The sequence below is a fragment of the Pongo pygmaeus genome, chromosome 5 (assembly GCF_028885625.2).
Source record: "Pongo pygmaeus isolate AG05252 chromosome 5, NHGRI_mPonPyg2-v2.0_pri, whole genome shotgun sequence".
NCBI lineage: Eukaryota > Metazoa > Chordata > Mammalia > Primates > Hominidae > Pongo > Pongo pygmaeus.
This window is the reverse complement of record NC_072378.2, coordinates 57,970,292-57,995,497: the sequence shown is the minus strand read 5'-3', so window position 1 is coordinate 57,995,497 and position 25,206 is coordinate 57,970,292. Positions and strand designations below refer to the sequence as shown.

The 25,206-nt window shown below is 36.3% G+C and overlaps 1 protein-coding gene across 2 annotated transcripts in view; it reads right to left on the bottom strand.

The window, feature by feature from the left end:
- Window positions 1-25,206, bottom strand: part of PRIM2 (DNA primase subunit 2) — a 315,402-nt gene that overhangs the window by 231,195 nt on the left and 59,001 nt on the right. For both annotated transcript variants that reach the window (XM_063666291.1, XM_054492444.2), the window contains exon 7: window positions 24,300-24,437. In XM_063666291.1, coding sequence (XP_063522361.1) covers window positions 24,300-24,437 — 138 coding nt within the window. The remainder of the gene's footprint in view (window positions 1-24,299; window positions 24,438-25,206) is intronic.

The following is a 25,206-nucleotide window of genomic DNA, read 5'->3' as shown; positions in this document are numbered from 1 at the left end:
TAAATTAAGGTACGTACATTGCTTTTAAAAGATGCTATTGCATTCTTAATACACTACAGTATATTGTAAACATAAGTTTTATATGCACTGGGAAACAAAAATTTATATGGCATGCCTTATTGCAATATTCACTCTATTAGTCTTGAACAGAACCTGCAGTATCTTCAATGTAGGCCTGTAATTCCTTTTCTTACTTTAACAAGTAAAAGGTGACTGAATAAGTAAATAAAACATCTATCTTTGTTTTAAAGATTAATTAGTGTTGCTTTTAGTGTTTAACAAATTATAGCTATTCCATCCTTCTCTAAACTGACATAGCTCTTGGATATTGAGTGATTTTTTTAATGCTATACAAATTATCTGTTTATTTGTTCATGTCAAGTAGAAGAGTATATAAGTCACTTACATCAAAAATCCTACCTTAAACCACTTCTAGTCTATACCTCATATGTAGAAAGCACTTCAGAAACATTTGTTTACATATTCTACAAATAACAAGTTGCTTTTAATTTCCATTTCTTTAATTACTTGAAAAATACTTCTTCAGTCTCTTGAAGACTTTTAGACAAGTTATGCAACACAAGTATTAAGGGGAAATAAATATATGGGAAAACAAGTTCCTGAGGTAAAAGAAACAGAAATAAAAGAACGAAGGCATAAAGGCTATAAAATTTATATATCATAAAGAAAGGCAAAGTAATTTTAGCTGTGTCAGAAATATCCAATACATAACAGTCCAGCAGGTTGATAGGCAATAAACAAGGCAATCAGAGAACTCTGATAATTAAGAAGCAATGCTTCATCAGCTACTACCATCTAGTTATTCAAAATCTGTGTTTCTTTACCAGGTTAGTAACAAAAGTTTCATATATTGAATTATTTTGTAAATACATAAAACTTCCTAAGATTAATAAGATTCCAGTGAAAGCAATACTAACAAGTTGTCACCATAATTACATTAGAAAAATAAACAACTCTCATCACTAAATCCTTTCTTTACAGGTTTAAAGGTTTCTATTTTATACTTAATATTTATCCTTACAAATTGAGAACACCTCTCTCCCATTTTCTCTTTTAAGTAGTTCATTCAATAAACACTTATAGAACCAGTATAATATGCAAAGCAGTATGGTAAGCATTAGGGATGCCAAGATGGATCTATGTTTCTCAACTGTCATAGAAATATTCATGTTCTTCAAATAAGTATCATTTGTGCATCCTTTGAAGAAGATATCAAAAGGGATCTCTTAACATTCTATATTATGATATTATTTGGGCTCTGAACTGAATTCAAAAGAAAAAGCTCAGGTGCACCTCAATCCTTCCCACAGCAGATCTCAACAGAACTTCTTCCTATACCATGACTTATTCCCCACTTAACCAAATGTTATTCCGCACTTAACTAAATGAAGTATTTTGCCTAGTCCACATCAATGTAGTCATAGCAAGTACCCCTAACTTTACATTTAAGCATTTCCTGCTGTACATCTGCCTTCTTGTCTAACACTTAAATTTTAATGTGGGACTATTTAAAGCATCTGTACTCTTCAAAGCCCTGGTAAGAATGCTAAGTGTATAGTAGCTTCTCAATGAATACTGCATAGATGAGATAAATACATAAATCCCAGGATATACAGTTGAGAGTTCAAATCACATGTCTACTATAATGTTTTACAACAGTATTAATATAGTGGAATATTTGACACTTTGATGATTTTTTAATATTAATTCATATATCCTCCAGTAAAAATTTTAACTAATACAGCTAGTTACTTAAGTTCTTAAGTCTCATATTTCAGAATTTGCTACAGCCCCTCCTTTCTATGTAAACGAGTACTTTCCTTTTCATCTTTACTCCCTGGATGTTTACGACCAAATGTGAAGCCCAAGCACAGCATCCATGCTGACATTCAAGAGTTATGAGTTGCCCATTAGTTCTAATTTTCTATTTCTTTTACTATTAGGTTGGTGCAAACATAATTGCAGTTTTTGTATCATTGGAATTTGCCATTTGATATTGGAATACATATTTCGGTCAATAGATTTTATTATAAGCTGCCTTAGATGTTTTAGGGAAACAAATAGGTTATAAATAAACTTACCTACTATGGAAAAGTTATATACCAAGTTTATATTTAAAAATTCACATTTTCTTTTATCCATCAAAATATACTTCGATTCAAATTTATTCCCCTCCATTTTTTCCTTCTCCCCTAAGTTTCTGTTAGACAACTATCAAATTTACTATAAAGACCAAATTTTCTACCTTCACATAGTTTGAGCTTCACCACTATTTTCTTTCACTTCTTTCAAATTACTGCTTTTGAGTGGATCAATATCATAGTTGCAAGGCTGAAGTGGTCTCTTTTGCCATGCTCCAGATACCTATTTTTAGTTAACAGGTAGCTACTCCCCAGAAACTTTCATCAATGATAGAAGCCACAAAAAAAAACTTATAAGTATTGAGGTTCTTTTATTAAGCTTATGAAGCGTTAGTATATTTCGAAGAAATGAGAAGATAAGACTACAGTTCTTATACTCTACATCACTCTATCCATTTCCCAGTAAGGTAATGAAATCATTCAATATAAACTAAAACTACTTTCTCTTTCTTCATGGCATACAGATTTTATAGCCTTATGCCTTTGTTTTTCCATTTCTGTTTCTTTTATTACAGGAACTTGTTTTCCCGTATATTTATTTCCTCTTAATATTTCTGTTGCATAACTCTTCTGAGTGACTTGTCTAAAACTTTTCAAAAAAATTTAAAAATTATTTCCCAAGTAACTAAAGAAATGAAAATTAATGCAATAAGTTACTACTTTTACCCATCAGGTTAGCCAAGATATTTAACTGTAAAATCCTGAATAATTGAAGAGTTGAACCAACTCTTCTCGTATATCATTTGGAGAAGTACAAACTGAAGTAGTATAGATAAAAGCCGTTCCATAAATGTATCAAGAGCTTTAAGACATTTAGACTCTCAGACCCAATAATTTAATTTATAAATCTATCTAAAGAAACAAATCGTAAATAAAAACAGAGGCTTACATAAGAAGTGCTCATCACAGCATTATATGTGATTGTAGAAAATTACTAGCAGGGTAAAAGTCTAGTATCAATAATTAGATAAATAAAACAAATATACTTATATTATAGACAAATATTCTAAATCCATGTGATAGATCACACAGTCGTAAGCATGCTGTTAATAAAAATTAAAATATTGAGAAAATGCTTGTGAATGTTAAGAAAATGAGTTCCAAATGTTAAATTCCATATTATTTCAACAATAAAATCTACATAATGATTTTGTCTTCATGCAGTCTTGTACTTTCCAAATTTTCTACAAAAAGGCTTAGTGTTTTAAAATTGGCATACTTATATATTTGTTAAAACCACAGAGCTTTTTCTCTATGTTCTCAAAAAATCTTAATATTAAAAATATTTTAATTATAAAATATTAAACCAGCTTATAAAACAAACCTAGTTAAGATCTATTTTAGACAAAACTTTAAAAAAGAGAAAAATGTTGGCAATTTATACAACTCTATATATTACATTATTAAATTGTATTATTTATACTATGCTGCTATATAAATTGCATACTTAAGAAGGAATATACTTCCCAACTCATTAACAAGGTCAGCATTACCTGATACCAAAATCAGATAGCCCTTACATGAAAGGAAAAGTCTAGATCAACATCCCTCATGGGCAGTAAAGCAAAAACTCAGCAATATATAAAAAAAGATAATATACCTTGACATAGTAGGTTTATCCCAGGAATGCAAAATTGACTTAATATTGTTTTAATCAATGTAATCAAGTATACATTCACAGATTTTAAAAAATTTAAACCATATTGTCAACCCAATAGATGAATAAATGGTCAAGGCCTCACTCTGTGGCCCAGGCTGCAGTGCAGTGGTGCAATCACAGCTCACTGCAACCTCGACGTCTCCAGGCTCAGGTGATCCTCCCAAGTAGCTGTGCGTACTGGCCTGCACCACCACATTCATTAATCATATTTTTTGTAGAGATAAGGTTTCACCATGTTGCTCAGACTAATCTCAAACTCCTGGGCTCAAGCAATCCACCTACCTCAGCCTCCCAAAGTGCAAGGATTATAGGCATAAGCTACTAGACCTAGGCAAGACTGGGTAATTTATAAGAAAAGAGGTTTAATTGGATCACAGTTCTGCAGGCTATACAAGAAGCAAAGCAACATCTGCATCTGGGGAGGCCTCAGGGAGCTTTTACTGATGGAGGAAGGTCAAGCAGGAGCAGGTACTTCACATGGTGAGAGCAGGAGCAAGAGAGACAGAGTTGGGGGGATAGATGCCACACACTTTTAAATGACCAGATCTCAGGAGAATTCATTACCATGAAGACATCACCAACCATAAGAGATCTGCCCACATGATCCAAACACCTCCCACCAGGCCCCATCTCCAGCTTTGGGGATTATATTTCAACATGAGATTTGGACAGGGACAAATATCCAAGCTATATCACATTGATAACCAAAAAAAAAGAAAACGAGAAACAGAAAGAAGCTTCCTTAACCTGATAAAAGGCCATCTATGAAAAACCAATAGGTAATATCACACCTAATAGTGACAGACTAAATGTATCTATCCTTAAGGTCAGGAACAAGAAAAGAATGCACACTCTCATCACTTCTATTAAACATCGTAGCAGAGGTCCTAGCCAGGGTAATTGGCAAGAAAAATAAATAAAAGGCATACAGTTGGAAAGAAAAAAATAAAACTATATTCACAGACAACATAGACATCTATGTAGAAAATATCAAATAATCTACCAAGAGGCTACTAAAATTAATAAGTTTAGCATAGTTACAAGACCTAGAAGAGCCAAAACAATTTTTGGAAAAGATCAAAATTGAAACACTGACTCTACCTAATTTCAAAACTTATTATAAAGCTACAATAATCAAGACAGAGTGATACTGTTACAAGGACAGACGTTTATATCAATAGAACAGAAAAAAGTACAGAAACATACCCATGATCAAATTATTCTTCACAAGGTGAAAAATGGGGAATCCAATGAAAAAGAAAAGTCTCTTCTTTTTTTTTGAGATGGAGTTTCACTCTGTCACCCAGGCTGGAGTACTGAAGTGCAGTAGTGCAATCTCAGCTCACTGCAACCTCCGCCTCCCACATTCAAGCAATTCTCCTGCCTCAGCCTCCTGAGTAGCTGGGATTACAGGTACCCACCACCACAGCCGGTTAATTTTTTGTATTTTTTAGTATTTTAGACAGGGTTTCACCATGTTGACCATGGTCTCAAACTCCTGACCTCATGTTATCCACCCACCTGGGGCTCCCAAAGTGCTGGGATTACAGGCGTGAGCCACTGGCCTGACCCAGTCTTTTCTACTAATAGTGCCAAAACAACTGGAAACCAACAAGGAAAAAAAAATCAACATGTCTAAAACCTAACCAAAAAATGGGTCATAGAGTTAAATGCAAGAGCTAAAACGATAAAATTTCAAAAAGATAATACAGGAAAAATTCTTCATGCTCTTGGGTCAGTTGAATACTTCTTAATAAAAGTAAACCATAAAAGAAAGAAACTGATAAAATAGACTGAATCAAATTGTAAAACTTTTGCTCTTCAAAAGATATTGTTAAAACAAAAGGCAAACCACAGACACAAAATATTTGCAACACACACACACATATTCAAGATATGGAAATTAAAAGCACAATGAGACATCATCATACATCCACTAGAATGATTAAAATTTAAAACTGAGAATATCAACTTTTGGCAAGGTGGTAGAATAACTGGAACACATACACTACTGGAGATGAACATATCTAGCCACTTTGGAAATAGTTTGGCAATTTCTCATAAAGTTAAACATACTTTAAACATATTTATTGGTCAGCCCAGCAATCCTCCTTAAAAGTATTTATCCAGGCCGGGAGCAGTGGCTCACACCTGTAATCCCAGTACTTTGGGAGGTCAAGGAGGGCGATCACGAGGTCAGGAGATCGAGACCATCCTGGCTAATACGGTGAAACCCTGCCTCTACTAAAAATACAAAAAAATTAGCCAGTGCGGTGGTGGGCGCCTGTAGTCCCAGCTACTTGGAGGCCAAGGCAGAAGAATGGCGTGAACCCGGGAGGCGGAGCTTGCAGTGAGCCGAGATTGTGCCAGTGCACTCCAGCCTGGGCAACAGAGTGAGACTCCATCTCAAAAAAAAAAAGTATTTATCCAAATATTCACAGCAGTTTTATTCATAATAGCCAAGAACTGGAAACGATCTAAATGTCCATCAAGTGGACATTTGAATTGGGGACTAGATAAACAAATTGTGGTATATTCATACAATGGAATACTACCTAACAATTAAAAAGAATGGAAAAAATTTTTTTAAATTAAAAAAATAAAAGAAGAATGAATTACCAATACATGAAACAACATAGATGAGGCTGAGATGGGAGGAGTTTGAGACCAGTCTGGGAAACACAGCGAGATCCTGTCTCTACAAAAAATTTTACAAATTAGCCAGGTGTACTGGTATGCACCTATAATCCTAGCTACTTGGGAGGCTGAGGCAGGAGGGTCCCATGAGCCAGGAGATCAAGGTTGCAATGAGCTATGATTTCACCATAGCAATCCAGTTTGGGTGACAGAGTAAGACCCTATCTCTAAAAACAACAACAACTACATAGATGAATGCTGAAAGCACAATGCAGATCAACAAAAGCCAAATGCAGAAGAATACATAGTGTATGATTCAATTTACATGGAATTCTAAAACAAACAAAATTATCATGACAGAAACAGATGAGTGTTTGCCCAGGGCCAGGGGTGGAGGAAGGAAATTAAATGCTAAAGGCTATTTATTGTACAAAAGTACAATAAAATCTTCTGATTTGTCAATTTACTCCCCCCGCAAATCTACTTTCTCATAGCATTTATTACGCATTTATTATGTGGGAGGCTATGTGAATGACATGCCTGGTCAAACCAATCACCTGAGCCGTATGCAAATCAGACACTGTCTCCTCCAGCCTCTTCATATACCTGGCAGGTTTCCACCACACTGGAGGTCTCTTCTCTCAGCTTTGGAGGCCCCCCTCCCTCTGGCTCTGTAAAGGGGCGCTTCTTCCTTCTTTCTTCTCCCTTCTATCTTGCCTATTAAACTCTCCGCTCCTTAAAACCACTCCACATGCACCCATGTCATCTTATCTAATTGGGCATGAGACAAGAGCCCCAGTGTTCTTCCACTCATCGGAGCCATATCACAATGATTGGCACATTTATGCTCACCAACACATATCCAAAGTGGAAAAAAAAGGAATATTTGTGCCTGCTTCCCACAAAGGGGGAGAGTAACATCATTAAAGATCATAAGCATAAAAATTACAGATACAGGTACACTGGCTTAGAATTCTGTGACCTTGGATAAGTTACCCAACCTTCCCAAGTTTCCCTCTCTGCAAAATTCATGCAAATAACCATCTCATAACGTTTCAACAGGGTTAAATTGAGAACACATATAATACATTTAATTGTGTCTAGTACATAGTATGTGCTTATTAAAAAATTAGAAACCTGCCTTCACCACCACTGCCGCCACCATCATCACCCAGCAAGCCAATTCTTTAACTAATCAGTTCAGAGGCTCTTGACCTCAAAAGAATGATTTGATGCCACATGAAATTGAAAGAGAAAATACACAGTTTCAAATTCTTTTTCTCCCTGCTCTTCACCCCATGTGGGTGTGCCACTGTGTACCGCCTCAGGCCTAACCCGCAATACGCAAATGATACATATTTGAAGGAGAAATAAATTCCTTAGGCAAAGTGCTAAAAAATAACAGTGAAGGCTGCTCAGCCTATAAAGTAGCCATTCTTTATTCCTTTACTTTCCTAATAAACTTGCTTTCACAAAAAACAAAAACAAAAACAAAAAAACCCACACTGGAAACATAAAACAATGATGCCATTTAAGTGAAAAAAAAATCTGACTTTCAGTATGTCATTTTTTCAGCCATCTACAAGAAGTACAGATTATTTCCTCCTTAATATTTTGAATAAAATTCAAATGTAGTCCAAAGGATTAGTGAAAATATACTTACAAAACTTTAAGCTACTTAGAAGAAAAGACTATAAATGCAAATTGTTATTCTCTTTCTTTGAGATTATAGTTGCCCCGGCAAAATCCAAAAAGGTATATTCATTTTTTCCTCAAAGATTGAACATTATTTCATTTTCTTTCCATTACTTTAGCCTTTAATAGTCAATGTTATAACTGTGGAGTTTTTGATGACACAGTTAAAGAAGATAATATTCGGGTTACCAATCTTGTTTACCATTCTTTTGTTTCAAATTTATGAGCCAGTAATCTCTCTTCTATATCTTTTTCTAGGTTCAGTTATCTGTTTTCTAGATCATTACCCTGTTCACACCTCAATTTAGTAAACTCAATGACACTGTTCACCTGGCTGTTTTGCAACTCAACAAATATAATCTTATATATGAACAAAATCATAGTGCTACAAGGGACAACCGCAACCAGAGCATAAGTAGTTTCCATGATATTTCTAAAGCCTCATAACTGTATGTTAGGTTTCTCTTTTAAAATGTAGGCATGAAAAATATAAAATTATAAAAAATAAGATTTTATACAAAACAGCAAGAGTCTCATAAAACGTTTCCTTCTACTCTTAGTACCCTTTTAAAATTTTAAGGGAAACCAAGCCTGTTATTCTCAATTCTCTCATTCCTTGGTTATTTCCAATCAACTAGTCTCAGACGATTTTCATTTTTTGTTCTTATTTTTTATTTGAACTTACACATTAGTCTCCTAGAACTTGTTGGGTAACATTTTCTGCACCACTCCAATTTTAGTATATATACTGCCTACTTAAGTTCACAGGGTTCTCTCTGTCACTGGGATAAAGATGGAAAAGCCTTATTAAGATTTTCATTTCTGAGACACAAGACTCTCAATGCATGTAAATCAGAAGATGGATTCTGTACTCCTTGACAAATTCCTAAATGTATATGTGCAATTAAACAGACAAGCAGTGAAAATTGAAGGTACAGAATTAGAAACCATGGATGGTATTCATCTGTCTGAATGGAGCAGGCAGGAAGATAGATGTCAAGCCTCATTATCAGCAAGGGTATGGACAAGGAAGAAATGAGAGAACTTAAAAAAATTAAGAAGGAAAAAAAAAGCAGTGGTCTTACTCCCCACTCCCTACTCCCCAAAAAAGACAAGGTCAAGGGAATGCTCACATCTAAGAGAGAGCCTTGCAAAATCCAGCTCAGACCTGACATCTCTGAAGCTCTCTCTGCAATCCCCAGACAAGTCCATCACTCTCTTTTCTGTGCTGCCTCTTTACCTGGTACAGACTTCTCTTTTTATTGACCATACATATGATGACTGTTTATATGTCTCCCTGCTTACCCTGAACTGATTTTAGTTGAAGAATTGGCTTGCTGGGTGATGATGATGATGGTGGTACTGGTGATGAAGGCAGGTTTCTAATTTTTTAATAAGCATATACTGTGTACCAGACACGATTAAATTTATTATATGTGTTCTCAATTTAATCCTGTTGGCTGCCCCCTCTCACACATACTAGGCACCTTGAAAGCTTAAACATACCTATGTCTCCCATGTTTTTGCCTGGCACATAGTGGGTACTCAGGAAAAGTTACTTAAAGGTTATACTACTATGACAAAAATAAATGGCAATCAGTTATAAAAGAAAGTTAAACCACACACTTCTTTTTAATATTTATTCTTGCTCTGGCACATAATTATTAAGCATCACAGGTAAAAATCCAGAGCTGGGTGATTTAATATAGGACGTGGCCAATCCTATTACTATGAGAAAGTTAGTTTAATTAATACAGTATTTTACTTTGGTTTAAATTCCTGTGTCATGTGTATGTGTTTGCAGATGTTTCTCTCTTGTTCTTGCTCTTTCTCTCATTAATGATGAATCAGAAAATTCTGAGAAAACTAAAACTCAAAGGCATACACATAATCATTACTTTACAATGTCCAGTCACTGTTAAAAATTACACTCTCAGCACTTTATCAACCCTGTAACATTTACATATGCCCAGCTCCCCTGTGCAAAATTTCTAAATTGGAAAACTAACAGGTGATGCATCTTTCTTTGTAGTGACTGAAGAAATTTTTGCTGTATGAGAGTAGAAGTGTCAAAGAACTGAATTTACAAGTACCCCTCCCCCCAAAAAAAAAACTATTTCAGTATTCAGCTGTTTCCTAGCAACTGAATCTGCGGATACTTTCTCATCACAAGTAGGCAGAGGGATAAAATCTGTGTTTCAGTGCATTCAGGTGTCAATGAAAGCAACACAGCTCAGTGAAAAAAAAAGATAAATAATGTATAAAATTATTAAGTATTTTCTAGCCAATCTAGGCTGAAGCTTTTAAAATGGGTAATTATAATTCTTAAGTATGATAAATGATCTGCAAAATTAGAGTTTATTTTAAAAAGTATAGGGGGTCTGATCTTTTCCGTGAATGAGGAAAGAGAAAAAAATCCACAAAGATGACCACAAAAATAGCAACCCAAGGATTACTCTGGAGAGTTCAACCATGAAGAATGAAGCTGCTCCTTGCAAGGTAGCTACACTTTAAACCTGGTTTATGCTGCATCATAAATTTTGAAGCAAAATATAAAATTCACATCTCACATACTGCAGAGAAAAACTGTCCAATGAATAACAGCTTGAACTACTGCAGCCAACTGCAACAGTTCTTCAGGAGTTTTCCGAGTTCATAAACATTTGCAATTGGGATTTCAGAAATATTCTGCATGTACAGCACTTCACACATATTATCAGGTACACAGTTTAATCTTTGCTTTTATAAACAGTACACTGAGGTGCAACCCCAAGTTACTAACCCCAAATTAGTTTTTTCAACAAATCAGGAGAATGCAAACATGCAGCTCTCACAAGGTAATTCATCAGATCCTGAGCATCTATTCCATAAGGCATTGTGCTGGGTATCAGAGATCACTAAGTTGAATATAACACAATCTGTATCCTGGAGCTGCTGAAATATTTAAAATATGCAATGGAAACACCTGCTTGAGGGTAAATCAGAGAAAGCAGGAGAGGCAACAAACTATAGTAGAACAGGCAATGAACTTGAGTTTCGAGAGACATATAGCAAAAGACCCAGGTCTTTCACTAATGAGCAAGGTGAGTTCTTGCAGGCTGCTCAACCCTTCTGAGGCTAGACGTTCATGGGCAAAATGAAGAGGCCTGCTTGGTAAGTTTTATAGACAGCCTCTTAGAAAACACTTTGCTAAGCACTACCATGAATAATAGAACAAGCAAATATATCCATTGGCCTTTGGGAGGTAATAAGGTCATGAGAGTTTGCTGCTTCTTTCTCTGCTCTCAACCATTTGAAGATACAACGAGAAGACAGCCATCTGCAAACCAGGAAGCAGGCCCCCACCAGCCTCCAAAATGATGACAAAAGTCTGTTGTTGATGTTGCTCAGTCTATGATAATTTGTTACAGCAGCCCAAACTAAGACAATATCTATAAGCCTACAGTTTATAGTCTACTTGCCAAGGAAGAGGGCAAGACAGCACACAAATAATTACTACACAAATTCTAAAATGCTTTCCTGCTCTAAAAATTATTACTATATGATAAAATTTACTGGCAACTAGAAAACAAAGAAAACTTGAAATGACAGAATCATTAAAATTCTTGCCAATAATTTCCATAATTATGAAACACAGAACTGCGCAAAGCACTATAGAGAGAAATAAAAGGAAAATCCAAAACTTCTTAAAATATTCTTCACATGGGCCAGGCGCGGTGGCTTACACCTGTAATCCCAGCATTTTGGGAGGCCAAGGCGGACGCACCATGAGGTCAGGAGATCGAGACCATCCTGGCTAACATGGTGAAACCCCGTCTCTACTAAAAAATACAAAAAAAAATTAGGTGGGCGTGATGGCAGGCACCTGTAGTCCCAGCTACTAGGGAGGCTGAGGCAGGAGAATGGTATGAACCCAGGAGGCGGGGCTTGCAGTGAGCCGAGTTAGCGCCACTGCACTCCAGCCTGGGCAACAGAGCGAGACTGGATCTCAAAAAAAAAAAAAAAAAATTCTTCACATGAACTATCCCTTCAAATAAACACCTAACATACATAGCACTTTGGAATTTTCAAAAAACTTTCATATACAATACTGACTTCTGTAATGAATGAAACCAGTTCTATCAAAAACCTAGAATATTTCACTAAAACAAGAAAATAACTTTTATCCAATACTATTCTGTGAATATTGCCAATAGCTTTGTTTTTCTAAAATAAAATTATGTGTGTATATAGAATGTGTAATTTTTCTGTACATATATATACATATGGAGAAAAACATGAAGATGTTTCATATCCCTATTGCTAAAACACATCTCCAACAATAACACCAGTAGTTTACAATGATTCTAAACTGGATATGTGCAAGAGGAACTACTGAAGTGGGGAAAGAAATTACTAATATGTATTTCTATTTTTCTCCTTTTTAAAACCCCCATTTTATATTGCCTACATCTGTGGTCAGGGGTAATATTTTAACTGAGGTGACACAATCAAAAGTTTGGAAACCACCAGCACACACGCTAAAATTCAAACTCATAAGCTTGGTAATACTCACTTTGACAATTTGATCTTCTGCTATTCTTATTCATAGACATTAAACCATACCAATCATACCACTAACACCATTTCCCAAACATAGTTATGCTTTCCAGCACCTAACCATTTACATCTACTACTCTCTGTAAGCTGCATATCTCCATTTACCCGAACCATTCAAAGCCAGTATCAACTCTATCTTTTCTCAAATTTCTCTGAACTTAGGTAATACAGCTCTCAGGCTGCTCCTCTCTTTCACCTTGTCATTGAGTCCTTTATGGACATCTTAGCTCCCCCCACTACAAGGAGAGTTCTTGAGGACCAGGGTTATGTCTCATCAACTTCCCATTTCCCAGACCTAGGCACCATGCAGTAAACTTGACATATATTAGAGAAATGTGGGGTCTCCAGCCACCTACTACAGGTGCGTTTGGGCAAGCAACAGGTCCATACCTTCCTGGGACGGAGCTCCCAGAGGAAGGAGCAGGCTACCACCTTTGCTGTTTCACAGTCTTCACTGTTGATACCTCCAGGTACTGGAAAATCCAAGGTGACTAGGGACTGGAGTGAGCCCCAGGATACCACAGCAGCCCTATGGAAAAGTGGCCAGCCTGTTACATAGGTGCCCGTTCCCATATTATCTCCTCACTGGGCAGGTCCTCCAGGCCTGGGCCTCCAGCCACCCCCTGCCAGATATATCAAACCAGTAGCAGCTCTGCAACTCCCTGGACAGAGCAACCAGGGGCAACTGAAAGCCTCCCTGCCACTGCCTCTGCAGCAGAACTGCCCTTGCTACCCTCAGACTAATGAAGAAGCAAAGACCCTCAATGCCTTATCCACACCTCCAACAAGCTGCAGTTGAGCCAAGGGGAGGAGACCAGTCCATCTCCCATGGGTTCCACCTACCCACCCCCAGTGCTCATCACCAGACAGAGAACCCCTGGCTGGGGCCACAGCACAGGCCCTCCATCCTGGGCTGATTACACTGGGTGATTGCAGACCTGCACCTCTCTGGAGTGGAGCCCCCATGAGACAAGCAAAAGACCCTTGGCACAAAGACTACTAAGGTCCCTTTCTCTGCTGTCTCCAAGTTGGGGAAGGAACATAAACACTGAGCACGTCCAGAACTGCACTGGGCAGGCCCAGGAGTGCCAAGCTGCAATCTACAGCCAGCACTCAAAGGGGAGAGGACCCCACGCATTAAGAGGGAACATGGCCCCAACTGTGAGGAAATATAAGGGAGCCACAAAACCAAGCAAGAGTCTACCAGCTGATTGATATACCTAAGTGCCACCTACTGCATCACACCCCAAAGCTTCAACACCAGAAATAGCTTGCTAATATACCCTCCTCTTAAACTAAAGACAAGAAATCAGCTTCACATCAAGAGCCTGCACAAAGGCTTGGCCCTGTGAAAACACAAGAAAAGAAGTCTATTGACTTCTCAAAAGACTACTGACTACTCAATCTACACTGAGGTTAAAGTAACAGCCATATGCAGAGATGAGAAAGAACCAAAGCAAAAACTCCAATAACTCAAATGACCAGAGTGACGCATGTTCTCCAAACAACCACACCAGCCCTCCAACAAGAGTTCTTAACCAGGCTGAGCTGGCTGAAATGACGGAAATAAAGTTCAAAATATGGACAAGAATAAAGATTATCAAGACTCAAACCCAATCCAAGAAAACTAAGAATCACAACAAAATGATAAAGGAGCTGAAGGAGGAAATAGCCAGTATAAAAAAGAACATAACGCATCTGACAGGGCTGAATAACACAATACAACAATTTCACAATCCAATCACAAGTATTAACAGCAGAATAAACCAAGTTGAAGAAAGAATCTCAGAACTTAAAGACTGGCTCTCTGAAATAAGACAGTCAGACAAAAATAAAGCAAAACGAATAAAACGGAATGAACAAAACCTCCAAGAAGTATGGGATTATTCGCTTTTATCCCTGAAAGCGAAGGGGAAAAAGCAAACAACTTGGAAAACATATTTCAGAATATCATCCATGAAAACTTTCCTAATCTTGTGAGAGAGGCCAACAGTTAAATTCAGGAAATACAGAGAACTCTTGCAAGATTCTACATAAGAAGATCATCCCCAAGACACATAATCATCAGATTTTCAAAGGTCAAAATGGAAGAAAGTATGTTAAAGACAGCTAGAGAGAAAGGACATGTCACCTACAAAGGGAACCCCATCAGGCTAACAGCAGACACTCAGCTGAAACCCTACAATCCAGAAAAGATTAGGGGCCTATATTCGATATTCATTAAAAAAAACTTCAATCAAGAATTTCATATCCAGCCAAACTAAGCTTCCTAAGTGAAGGAGAAATATGATCCTTTTCAGATAAGAAAATGTTGAGGAAGTTAATTACCACCAGACCTGCCTTACAAGAGATCTTGAAAGAAGCATTAAATATAGAAAGGAAAGACTGCTACCAGCTAATACAAAAAGACACTTAAATACACAGATCAGTGACAATATAAAGCAACCACACAAACAAGCCAGCAGAATAACCAGCTAACAACACAATGACAGGATCAAATGTACACATATCAATACAAACATTTAATGTAAATGGACTACATGTCCCACTTAAAAGGCACAGGTGGCAAGCTGGATAAAAAAGCAAGACCTAATGGTATGCTGTCTTCAAGAGACCCATTTCTTAATGGGTCTCGTAATGACAACCATAGGCTCAAAATAAAGGAACACACATCTGACAAAGGGCTAATATCCAGAATCTACAATGAACTCAAACAAATTTACAAGAAAAAAAATCAAACAACCCCATCAAAAAGTGGGCAAAGGATATGAACAGACACTTCTCAAAAGAAGACATTTATGCAGCCACAGACACATGAAAAAATGCTCATCATCACTGGCCATCAGAGAAATGCAAATCAAAACCACAATGAGATACCATCTCACACCAGTTAGAATGGCGATCATTAAAAAGTCAGGAAACAACAGGTGCTGGAGAGGATGTGGAGAAATAGGAACAGTTTTACACTGTTGGTGGGACTGTAAACTAGTTCAACCATTGTGAAAGACAGTGTGGCAATTCCTCAAGGATCTAGAACTAGAAATACCATTTGACCCAGCAATCCCATTACTGGGTATATACCCAAAGGATTATAAATCATGCTGCTATAAAGACACATGCACACGTGTGTTTACTGTGGCACTATTCACAATAGCAAAGACTTGCAACCAAGCCAAATGTCCATCAATGATAGACTGGATTAAGAAAATGTGGCACATGTACACCATGGAATACTATGCAGCCATAAAAAAGGAAGAGTTCATGTCCTTTGTAGGGACATGGATGAAGCTAGAAATCATCATTCTGAGCAAACTATCGCAAGGACAGAAAACAAAACACTGCATGTTCTCACTCATAGGTGGGAATTGAATAATGAGAACACTTGGACACAGGGTGGGGAATATCACACACCGGGGCCTGTCATGGGGTCAGGGGAGGGAGGAGGGATAGCAGTAGGAGATATACCTAATGTAAATGATGAGTTAATGGGTGCAGTACACCAACATGACACATGTATACATACATAACAAACCTGCATGTTGTACACATGTACCCTAGAACCTAAAGTACAATAAAATAAATAAATAAAAAATAATTAAATAAATAAAGGGATAGAGGAATATCTACCAAGCAAATGGAAATCAGAAAAAAACAGGGGTTGCAATCCCAATTTCAGACAAAACAGAATTCAAACAAAACAAAAGATAAAAAAAAAAAGACAAGAAGGGCATTTCATAATGGTAAAGACTTCAATTGAATAAAAGACCTAACCATCCTAAATATATATGCACTTAACACAGGAGCACCCAGATTCATACAGCAAGTTCTTAGAGACCTACAAAGAGACACAGATTCCCACAAAATCATACTGTGAAACTTCAACACTCCACCAACAGTATTAGACAAATCATTGAGGCAGAAAATTAACGAAGATATTTAGGACCTGAACTCAACACTGGACCAAATGGATCTGATGGACCTCTATAGAACTCTCCATCCAAAACCAATAAAATATACATTCTTCTCATCACCACATAGCAAATGCTCTAAAAGCCACCACATAATTGGACATAAAATATCCTCAGCAAATGCCAAATAACATAAATCATAACAAACACACTCACAGACCACCATGCAATAATAATAGAAGTCAAGACTAAGAAAATCACTCAAAACCATGTGATTACATGAAAATTAACATGCTTCTGAATGATTTTTGGGTAAAAAAATGAAATTAAGGCAGAAATCAAGAAGTTCTTTTAAACTAATGAGGACAAAGATACAACGTATTAGAATTTCTGGGATACAGCTAAGGCAGTGTTAAGAGGGAAATTCATAGCACTAAATAGCCACATAAAAAGTTAGAAAGATCGGCAAGGCGTGGTGGCTCATGTCTGTAATCCCAGCATTCTGGGAGGCCGAGGCAAGCAGATCATGAGGTCAAGAGATCGAGATCATCCTGGCCAACATGGTGAAACCCCATCTCTACTAAAAATACAAAAATCACCTGGGTGTGGTGGTGTGCACCTGTAGTCCCAGCAACTCAGAAGGCTGAGGTAGGAGAATCGCTTGAACCTGGGAGGCAGAGGCTGCAGTGAGCCGAGATCATGCCACTGCACTCCAACCTGGCAATAGAGCAAGACTCCGTCTCAAAAAAAAAAAAAAAAAAAAAGAAAGAAAGAAAAGAAAGAAAGATCTCATAGCCTGGCAACAGAGCAAGACTCCATCTCAAAAAAAAAAAAAAAAAAAAAAAGTTAGAAATATCTCAAATTAGCAACTTAATATCACAACTGAAAGAATTAGAGAAGCCTAAACAAATCAGCCTCTAAGCAAGCAAAAGACAAGAAATCACCAAAATCAGAGCTGAATTGAAGGAATTCAAGACATGAAAAACCATTCAAAAGATCAACAAACCCAGGAGTTGATTTTTTTGCAAACTAGTTCACCAGCAATGGATCCAAAACAAGAAGAAATAAATCCCTGATTCACCTGAAAAAGAATTCAGGTTAGTTATTAAGCTAATCAGGGAGGGGCCAAGAAAGGTGAAGTCCAATGCAAGGAAATACAAAAAATGATACAAGAAGTGAAGGGGGAAATATTCAAGGAAATAGATAGCTTAAAGAAAAAACAATCAAAAATTCAGGAAACTTTGGACACACTTTTAGAAATGTGAAATGCTCTGGAAAGTCTCAGCAATAGAACTGAACAAGTAGAAGAAAGAAAACCAGAGCTTGAAGACAAGGTCTTCAAATTAACCCAATCCAACAAAGACAAAGCAAAAAGAACATGAAAATATGAACAAAGCCTCCAAGAAGTCTGGGATTATGTTAAACAAGCAAACCTAAGAATAATCGGTGTTCCTGAGAAAGAAGACAATTCTAAAAGCTTGGGAAACATATCTGGGGAAATAATAAAGGAAAACTTCCCCGGCAATGCTAGAGACCTAGACATCCAAATCCAAGAAGCACAAAGAATACCCAGGAAATTGATCACAAAAAGATCTTCGCCTAGGCACATTTTCATCAGGTTATCCAAAGTTAGGATGAAGGAAAGAATCCTAAGAGCTGTGAGACAAAAGCACCAGGTAACCTATAAAGGAAAACCTAACAGATTAACAGCAGGTTTCTCAACAGAAATCATACAGGCTAGAAAGGATTGGGACCCTGTCTCGCCTCCTCAAACAAAACCATTATCAACCAAGAATTCTGTATCCAGAAAAACTAAGCATCATATATGTAGGAAAGATATAATCTTTTTCAGACTAACAAATGCTGAGAGAATTCGCCATTACCAAGCCACCACTACAAGAACTGCTAAAAGGAGCTCTAAATCTTGAAATAAATTCTGGAAACACATCAAAACAGAACCATTTTAAAGCATAAGTCTTGCAAGACCTACAAAACAAAAATACAATTTAAAAAACAAAAACAAAAAAACCAAGATATACAAGCAACAAATAGCACAATGAATGGAATGGTACCTCACATCTCAATACTAACATTGAATGTAAATGGCCTAAACGCTCCGCTCAAAAGATACAGAATTGCAGAATGGATAAGAATTCACCAACCAATTATCTGCTGCCTTCAAGAGACTCACCTAACACATAAGGACTCACATAAACTTAAAGTAAAGGGGTGGAATAAGGCATTTCATGCAAATGGACACCAAAAGTGAGCAGGGGTAGCTATTCTTATATCAAACAAATCAAACTTTAAAGCAACAGCAGTTAAAAGACAGAAAGAGGGACATTATATAATGGTAAAAGGCCTTGTCCAACAGGAAAATATCACAATCCTAAACATATATCCACCTAATACTCAAGCTCCCAAATTTATAAAACAATTACTAATAGACATAAGAAATGAGATAGACAGCAAGACAAAACAGTGGGAGACTTCAATACTCCACTGACAGCACTAGACAGGTCATCAAGACAGAAAGTCAACAAAGAAACAATGGATTTAAACTATACCTTGGAACAATTGGACTTAACAGATATTTACAGAACATTTCATCCAACAACCTCAGAATACACATTCTATTCAATAGCACACAGAACCTTCTCCAAGATAGACTATATGACAGGCCATAAAACGAGACTCAATAAATTTAAGAAAATTGAAATCTTATCAAGCACTTTCTCAGACCACAATGGAACATAACTGGAAATCAACTCCAAAAGGAACCTTCAAAATCATGCAAATACATACAAATTAAATAACCTGCTCCTGAATGAGCATTGGGTCAAAAACAAAATCAAGATAGAAATTATTTGAACCGAATAACAATAATGACACAACCTATCAAAACCTCTGGGATACAGCAAAGGCAGTGCTAAGAGGAAACTTCATAGCCCTAAATGCCTACATCAAAAAGACTGTAAGAGCACAAATTGACATTCTAAGGTCACACCTCAAGGACTAGAGAAACAAGAACAAACCAAACCCAAACCCAGCAGAAGAAAGGAAATAACCAAGATCAGAGCAGAACTAAATGAAACTGAAACAAGAAAAACAATACAAAAGATAAATGAAACAAAAAGCTGGTCCTTTCAAAAGATAAATACAATTAATAGACCATTAGCAAGATTAACCAAGAAAAGAAGGGAGAAAATGCAAATAACATAACTAAGAAACAAAACAGGAGATACTACAACTGACACCACTGAAATACAAAAGAACATTCAAGGCTACTATGAACACCTTTATGCAAATAAACTAGAAAACCTAGAAGAGATGGATAAATTCCTGGAAAAATAACAACCCTCCTAGCTTAAATCAGGAAGAATTAGATACCCTGAACAGACCAATAACAAGGAGCAAGACTGAAATGGTAATTTAAAAATTACCAACAACAAAAAGTCCAGGACCAGATGGATTCACAACAGAATTCTACCAGACATTCAAAGAAGAATTGGTACCAATCCTTTTAAAACTATTCTACAGGATAGAGAAAGAAGGAATCCTCCCTAATTCATTATATGAAACCAGCATCGCCCTAATACCAAAACCAGGAAACAACATAACCAAAAAAGAAAACTACAGACCAATATCCTTGATGAACATAGCTGCTAAAATCCTTAACAAAATACTAGCTAACCGAATACAATAACATATCAAAAAGATAATCACCATGATCAAGTGGGTTTCACACCACAGATGCAGGGATGGTTTAACATATGCAAGTCAATAAATGTGATACACCACATACACAGAATTAAAAACAAAAAATCACATGATCATCTCAATACATGCAGAAAAGGCATTCCACAAAATCCAGCATCTCTTTATGATTAAAACTCTCCACAAAATCAGCATACAAGGGACATACCTTAATGTAATAAAAGCCATCTATGACAAACCCACAGCCAACATAATACTGAATGGGGTAAAGTTGAAAGCATTCCCTCTGAGAACGGGAACAAGACAAGGATGCCCACTCTCACCACTCCTCTTCAACATAGTACTGGAAGTCCTAGCCAGAGCAATCAGACAAGAGAAAGAAAGGGCATCCAAATCAGTAAAGAGGAAGTCAAACTGTCGCTGTTTGCTGGTGTTATGATTGTTTACCTTGGAAACCCTAAGGACTCCTCCAGAAAGCTCCTAGAACTGATAAAAGAATTGAGCAAAGTTTTTGGATACAAGATTAATGTACACAAATCAGTAGCTCTGCTATACACCAACAGCAACCAAGCAGAGATTCAAATCAAGAACTCAATCCCTTTTACAATACCTGCAAAAAAATAAAATAAAATACTTAGGAATATACCTAACCAAGGAGTCAAAAGACCTCTACAAGGAAAACTGCAAAACACTGTTGAAAGAAATCACAGATAACACAAACAAATGGAAACACACCATTTTTAATTAATTTTTTAAAAAGTATGTTTGGCGGGGGAAGAATGAGTAGAAAGAAGTGAAGAATGGAATTCAAAGTTCATAAATACTCTTATTTCTTATCAACAAGGTAGAAAGCTTAGGTGCAGTTGGCTGAAATGAATTTATTACAAACTTAGGAACCCAAGTTTTGTCTTTTCTCTCAGTATAGATCCCTCATTTCTACCCAGAAAGTAGAAAAAAATTGTAAAATTTTGCAAAAATCTTCCACATATCCTTCTTTCTACACTGGAATATTGGGATGATAAATCACAAATATACATAGAATATCTTGACTTATCTAAAATAAAAATGTGTGGCAAATGTAAAATTTTTTTTTACATTTTTAAAGTTGCTTTCAAGGCAAATTTATAAAATAAACAGTCAAAACTTATTAAAAAATTATTTAAACTTTGCAACACACAAAATCATAAGTAGCTTTAAACCCGAAAGCAAAAGAATTTCAGATTCATTTTCATAGTTAGATTTTTGGGCACTGGGCAGCTTGGCTTGAAAGAAATTACAAAGTGAAAAACTTTGTACATTTAATTCATATTCAGTGTCTTTTCTAGGTAGCAGACAATTGTTGTCTGCCTCCCCATCTTCATTCTCTCGTCTCCCCATTCCTAACAATCATCCACTTTTGTTTGGGATATTGTGGTTTCAGGAACACACTGACTTTCAGCTCCCATGATCTCCCATCTAAAGAGGCAGACACATGATCTTAGGCACATGCGCCTTAAACCACAATAGCTGCTTTAGTGATAGACATGTGATATGGGTTAAACTCTGTCCCAAAAAAATCGTATGTTGAGGTACTAACCCCCAGTACCTCAGAATGTGACCTTATTTAGAAATAGGATTGTTGCAGATGTACTTAGTTACAATGAGGTCACATTGGAGTTGAGAAGTGACTGATATCCTTAGAAAAACGATATCCCAATATGACTGATATCCTTAGAAAAAGCAGAATTTGGGACATGCAGGGTGAACGCCATGTGAAAACTGGAGTTATGTTGCCACAAGTCAAAGAACTACCAGAAGCCAGAAGAGAGATGTGGAATAGATCTTTCCCCAGCACCTTCAGAGGAAGCATGGCCATGCCAACACCTTGATTTCAAACTTCTGCCCAGGGACAAAGAAACTCTTTCAGATAGTATGCTATACAGAAATAAAGCCTGATCCCATGGTAACTATTTTTGCAACCATCAGAAAGCCAGACTGAGGACAAGGCATACACATAAGGGTAAAGACATATTCAGAGAAAGGGATGAAACATTTGGCAAGCTATGTCTGAAGTACATACTATATCTAGACTTCTCACTTTTATGAGCTAGCAGATTCTATTTATTGGTTAATGTAGCATAGGCTGTTACCTGCAACTAGAAAAGAAAATACTAACTAACGCAGACACCGATCTAGGTACCAGGATGCTTTCTGCTACTAGAAAAAGAGAATTCCACTCAAATATGCGTTCCTAAGTTAGTGCCTTTAAAAATTAAAACTTCATTATCCCATGTAATAAAAAGTTTGGTGGTTCCAGAATAGGTTAATTCAGCAACTCAATGACAGCAGCAAGGACTCGGATTCTTTCCATCTTTCTACATGTCTGTGCAGCAAATTGGGTTGTCCTGAAGTTACCTGCCTCATCTCTAGATGGCTGTAGCTGTTCCAGGCATCATATTCAGTTACAACAATATGCAGAGGGGGGAAAAAAAGACTACTTCATCCCACATGCCTATTTTTTTTTTTTTTTTTTTTAGCAAGAAAAACTTTTTTCAGAAGCCCCAAAAGAACTCATACTTTTTAGCCACAATTACATTGTCACAGGCATAAATCAAAAATTTGGTGAGAAGGAAATGACTATGATCAGAGTAATAGTAGCATTAACATGCCAGAAGTTTTCTGAAATGCATGGTGATATTTTTGGTTGTCATGGAGACTGGGGTCCACCACCAGCATTTAATAGATGACAGCTAAAACTATCCAATATGCTGGAAAATATTTGTCTATTTCACACAAAGAAGTGTGGTCTAAAATGTCAACAGAGAGAATATGGGTGAATAAAACTAAGAATAATAAAAGAACAATGGCCAAACAGTAGACAAGTATCAGTGTCTTCCACAGTGGTGAAAGACACTATTCTTAGATAGAACTAGAATATAACCTAGGGTAGTGACAGACAAGTAAAGAAAAAATTTAAAAGCATCAACTTTAATGAAGATAAAGAAATAACGGGATTAGGAATGGAGAAAGAATATTAACAGTTACTAAATACCTGTTATGCTAGGTGTTCTCATAAATTCCTTCATTTAATAAACACAGAGTTAGTAGTTTAGTCTTCCCAAGTGCTGACGTAGCTAAATTATACATATTTAGGTAACCCCAGAGAGTCAATAAAAATTTATTTTTATCAGAAAATACTACAATTTTTAGCTCAGAAGGAAAGCTTGGCATATGTTTACACTATAATCAGTATAGTTTAAAACAGCCATGTCACAAACCTTTGAAGTCTTCTTCTGCATTAGGTACAAAAAAAAGTATTAAAAACTGACTCAGATTAAGAGACAACAACTGTAAAATACGTGTTTTACATATAAAAATGTGTATAGTTTTAAGATATCACCACTTAAGAGTCACACTTCCAACAAACTACTTAAAAATCACTGATCATGTCATTTGTTCAACACAGCTACCTCCAAATTCACCCAGTACGGAGCTACTCATTGCAGCACTAGCATATCACAGTGTTGGTACTTAAGATTTTCTTCTATATTGTCTTCTACTGATACCAAATACTAATTCAGAACAGAAATCTAGGAGTTATATCTACCACAGACCACACTAATTGTTAAGGGCCATATACGAAGTCTATTTCTAAGGAAAAAAGACATGACCATGAAGAAACCCACAGAAGTTACTCACAAAATTAATTACTCAGCATTGGTATTAGTAGGATCAAGAAAAAAAACTTAAAAACCAACTATGGATAGTAACAAATAAAAACCTAGGAGTTTTGGGATTAATAGTACAACATCATAAGTAATCTGAATATCATTATGAAAACTGAATTAACTTATTTCCTAGAGAAACACAGAATAAAACTACCAGGGGTATATAACTGAAAGTGTGAACATGTCAGATACAGAAATAAAGTAAAATACTTACTGCCAAAGCCTTAGACAGTTTGGCTCTAAATTCATTCAGGATGATTGCCACAATGTCCTTAAGTGGTACGTAAGCAAAGCCATCTTCCAAATAGACTTTCCTTCCTCGAAACAAATCCAGAGCATCAGCAAAAGGGATCTGAATTAAGAGTGAAACAGACAAAATAAGTCAGCACCTGTCATTAAGAAATCCTCCTAAGTCTTCATATGTATAAAGTATAAACAAAGAAATTCATTAGTCCTAGCAGAGCCAAGAGAATAACAAAATGATTAATTTATCCTCCTTAAAATTCAACAGCATTAGCAAACAGTAGCAGTACAAAAATATGTTCATTTCAGAGTTGATGTTTTGAAAAATAGTAACACCAAAAAGCCAAGTTGAAATGCTTTCTTTTATTCCTTAACCTCTGAATTTACAAAACATAATCCCCAGGATTTCAAACTCTTAACTCAAGACTTCTACACATGTTGCATTCACCTCACATATCCCACATTGTATTCTGCATCAGAGAGAATCCTAATTTATAAACAACATATTCAGAGCTGAAAATTACTTGTAAGTAAATTCCAGTTTCTTCATGTATGTTTCCATTCTCACTCCAGAAAAATATATTGAGAAAGCTAATCTCAGTACTAAGAAATGGAAATAATAATAAGCATTCAGTTTTGCTATTAAAATAAGTATTTGCCCCAATAATTTATTTTTAAAAATCTTAGATTTTTAAACCCTATGAACAACCTTAAAATTCTAAGAGATGAGCAAAGTATGATATTAGTAAACTGTAAAAATCATTCTTACTCTCCAATAGAGTTTTTCTTTTTTAAAAACATGAGGTTAAAAAATTAGGTGAAAAATGATTCCCAAATTGCCTATTCATTCAAGTTTTAAGGAAGAATTAAATATAAAT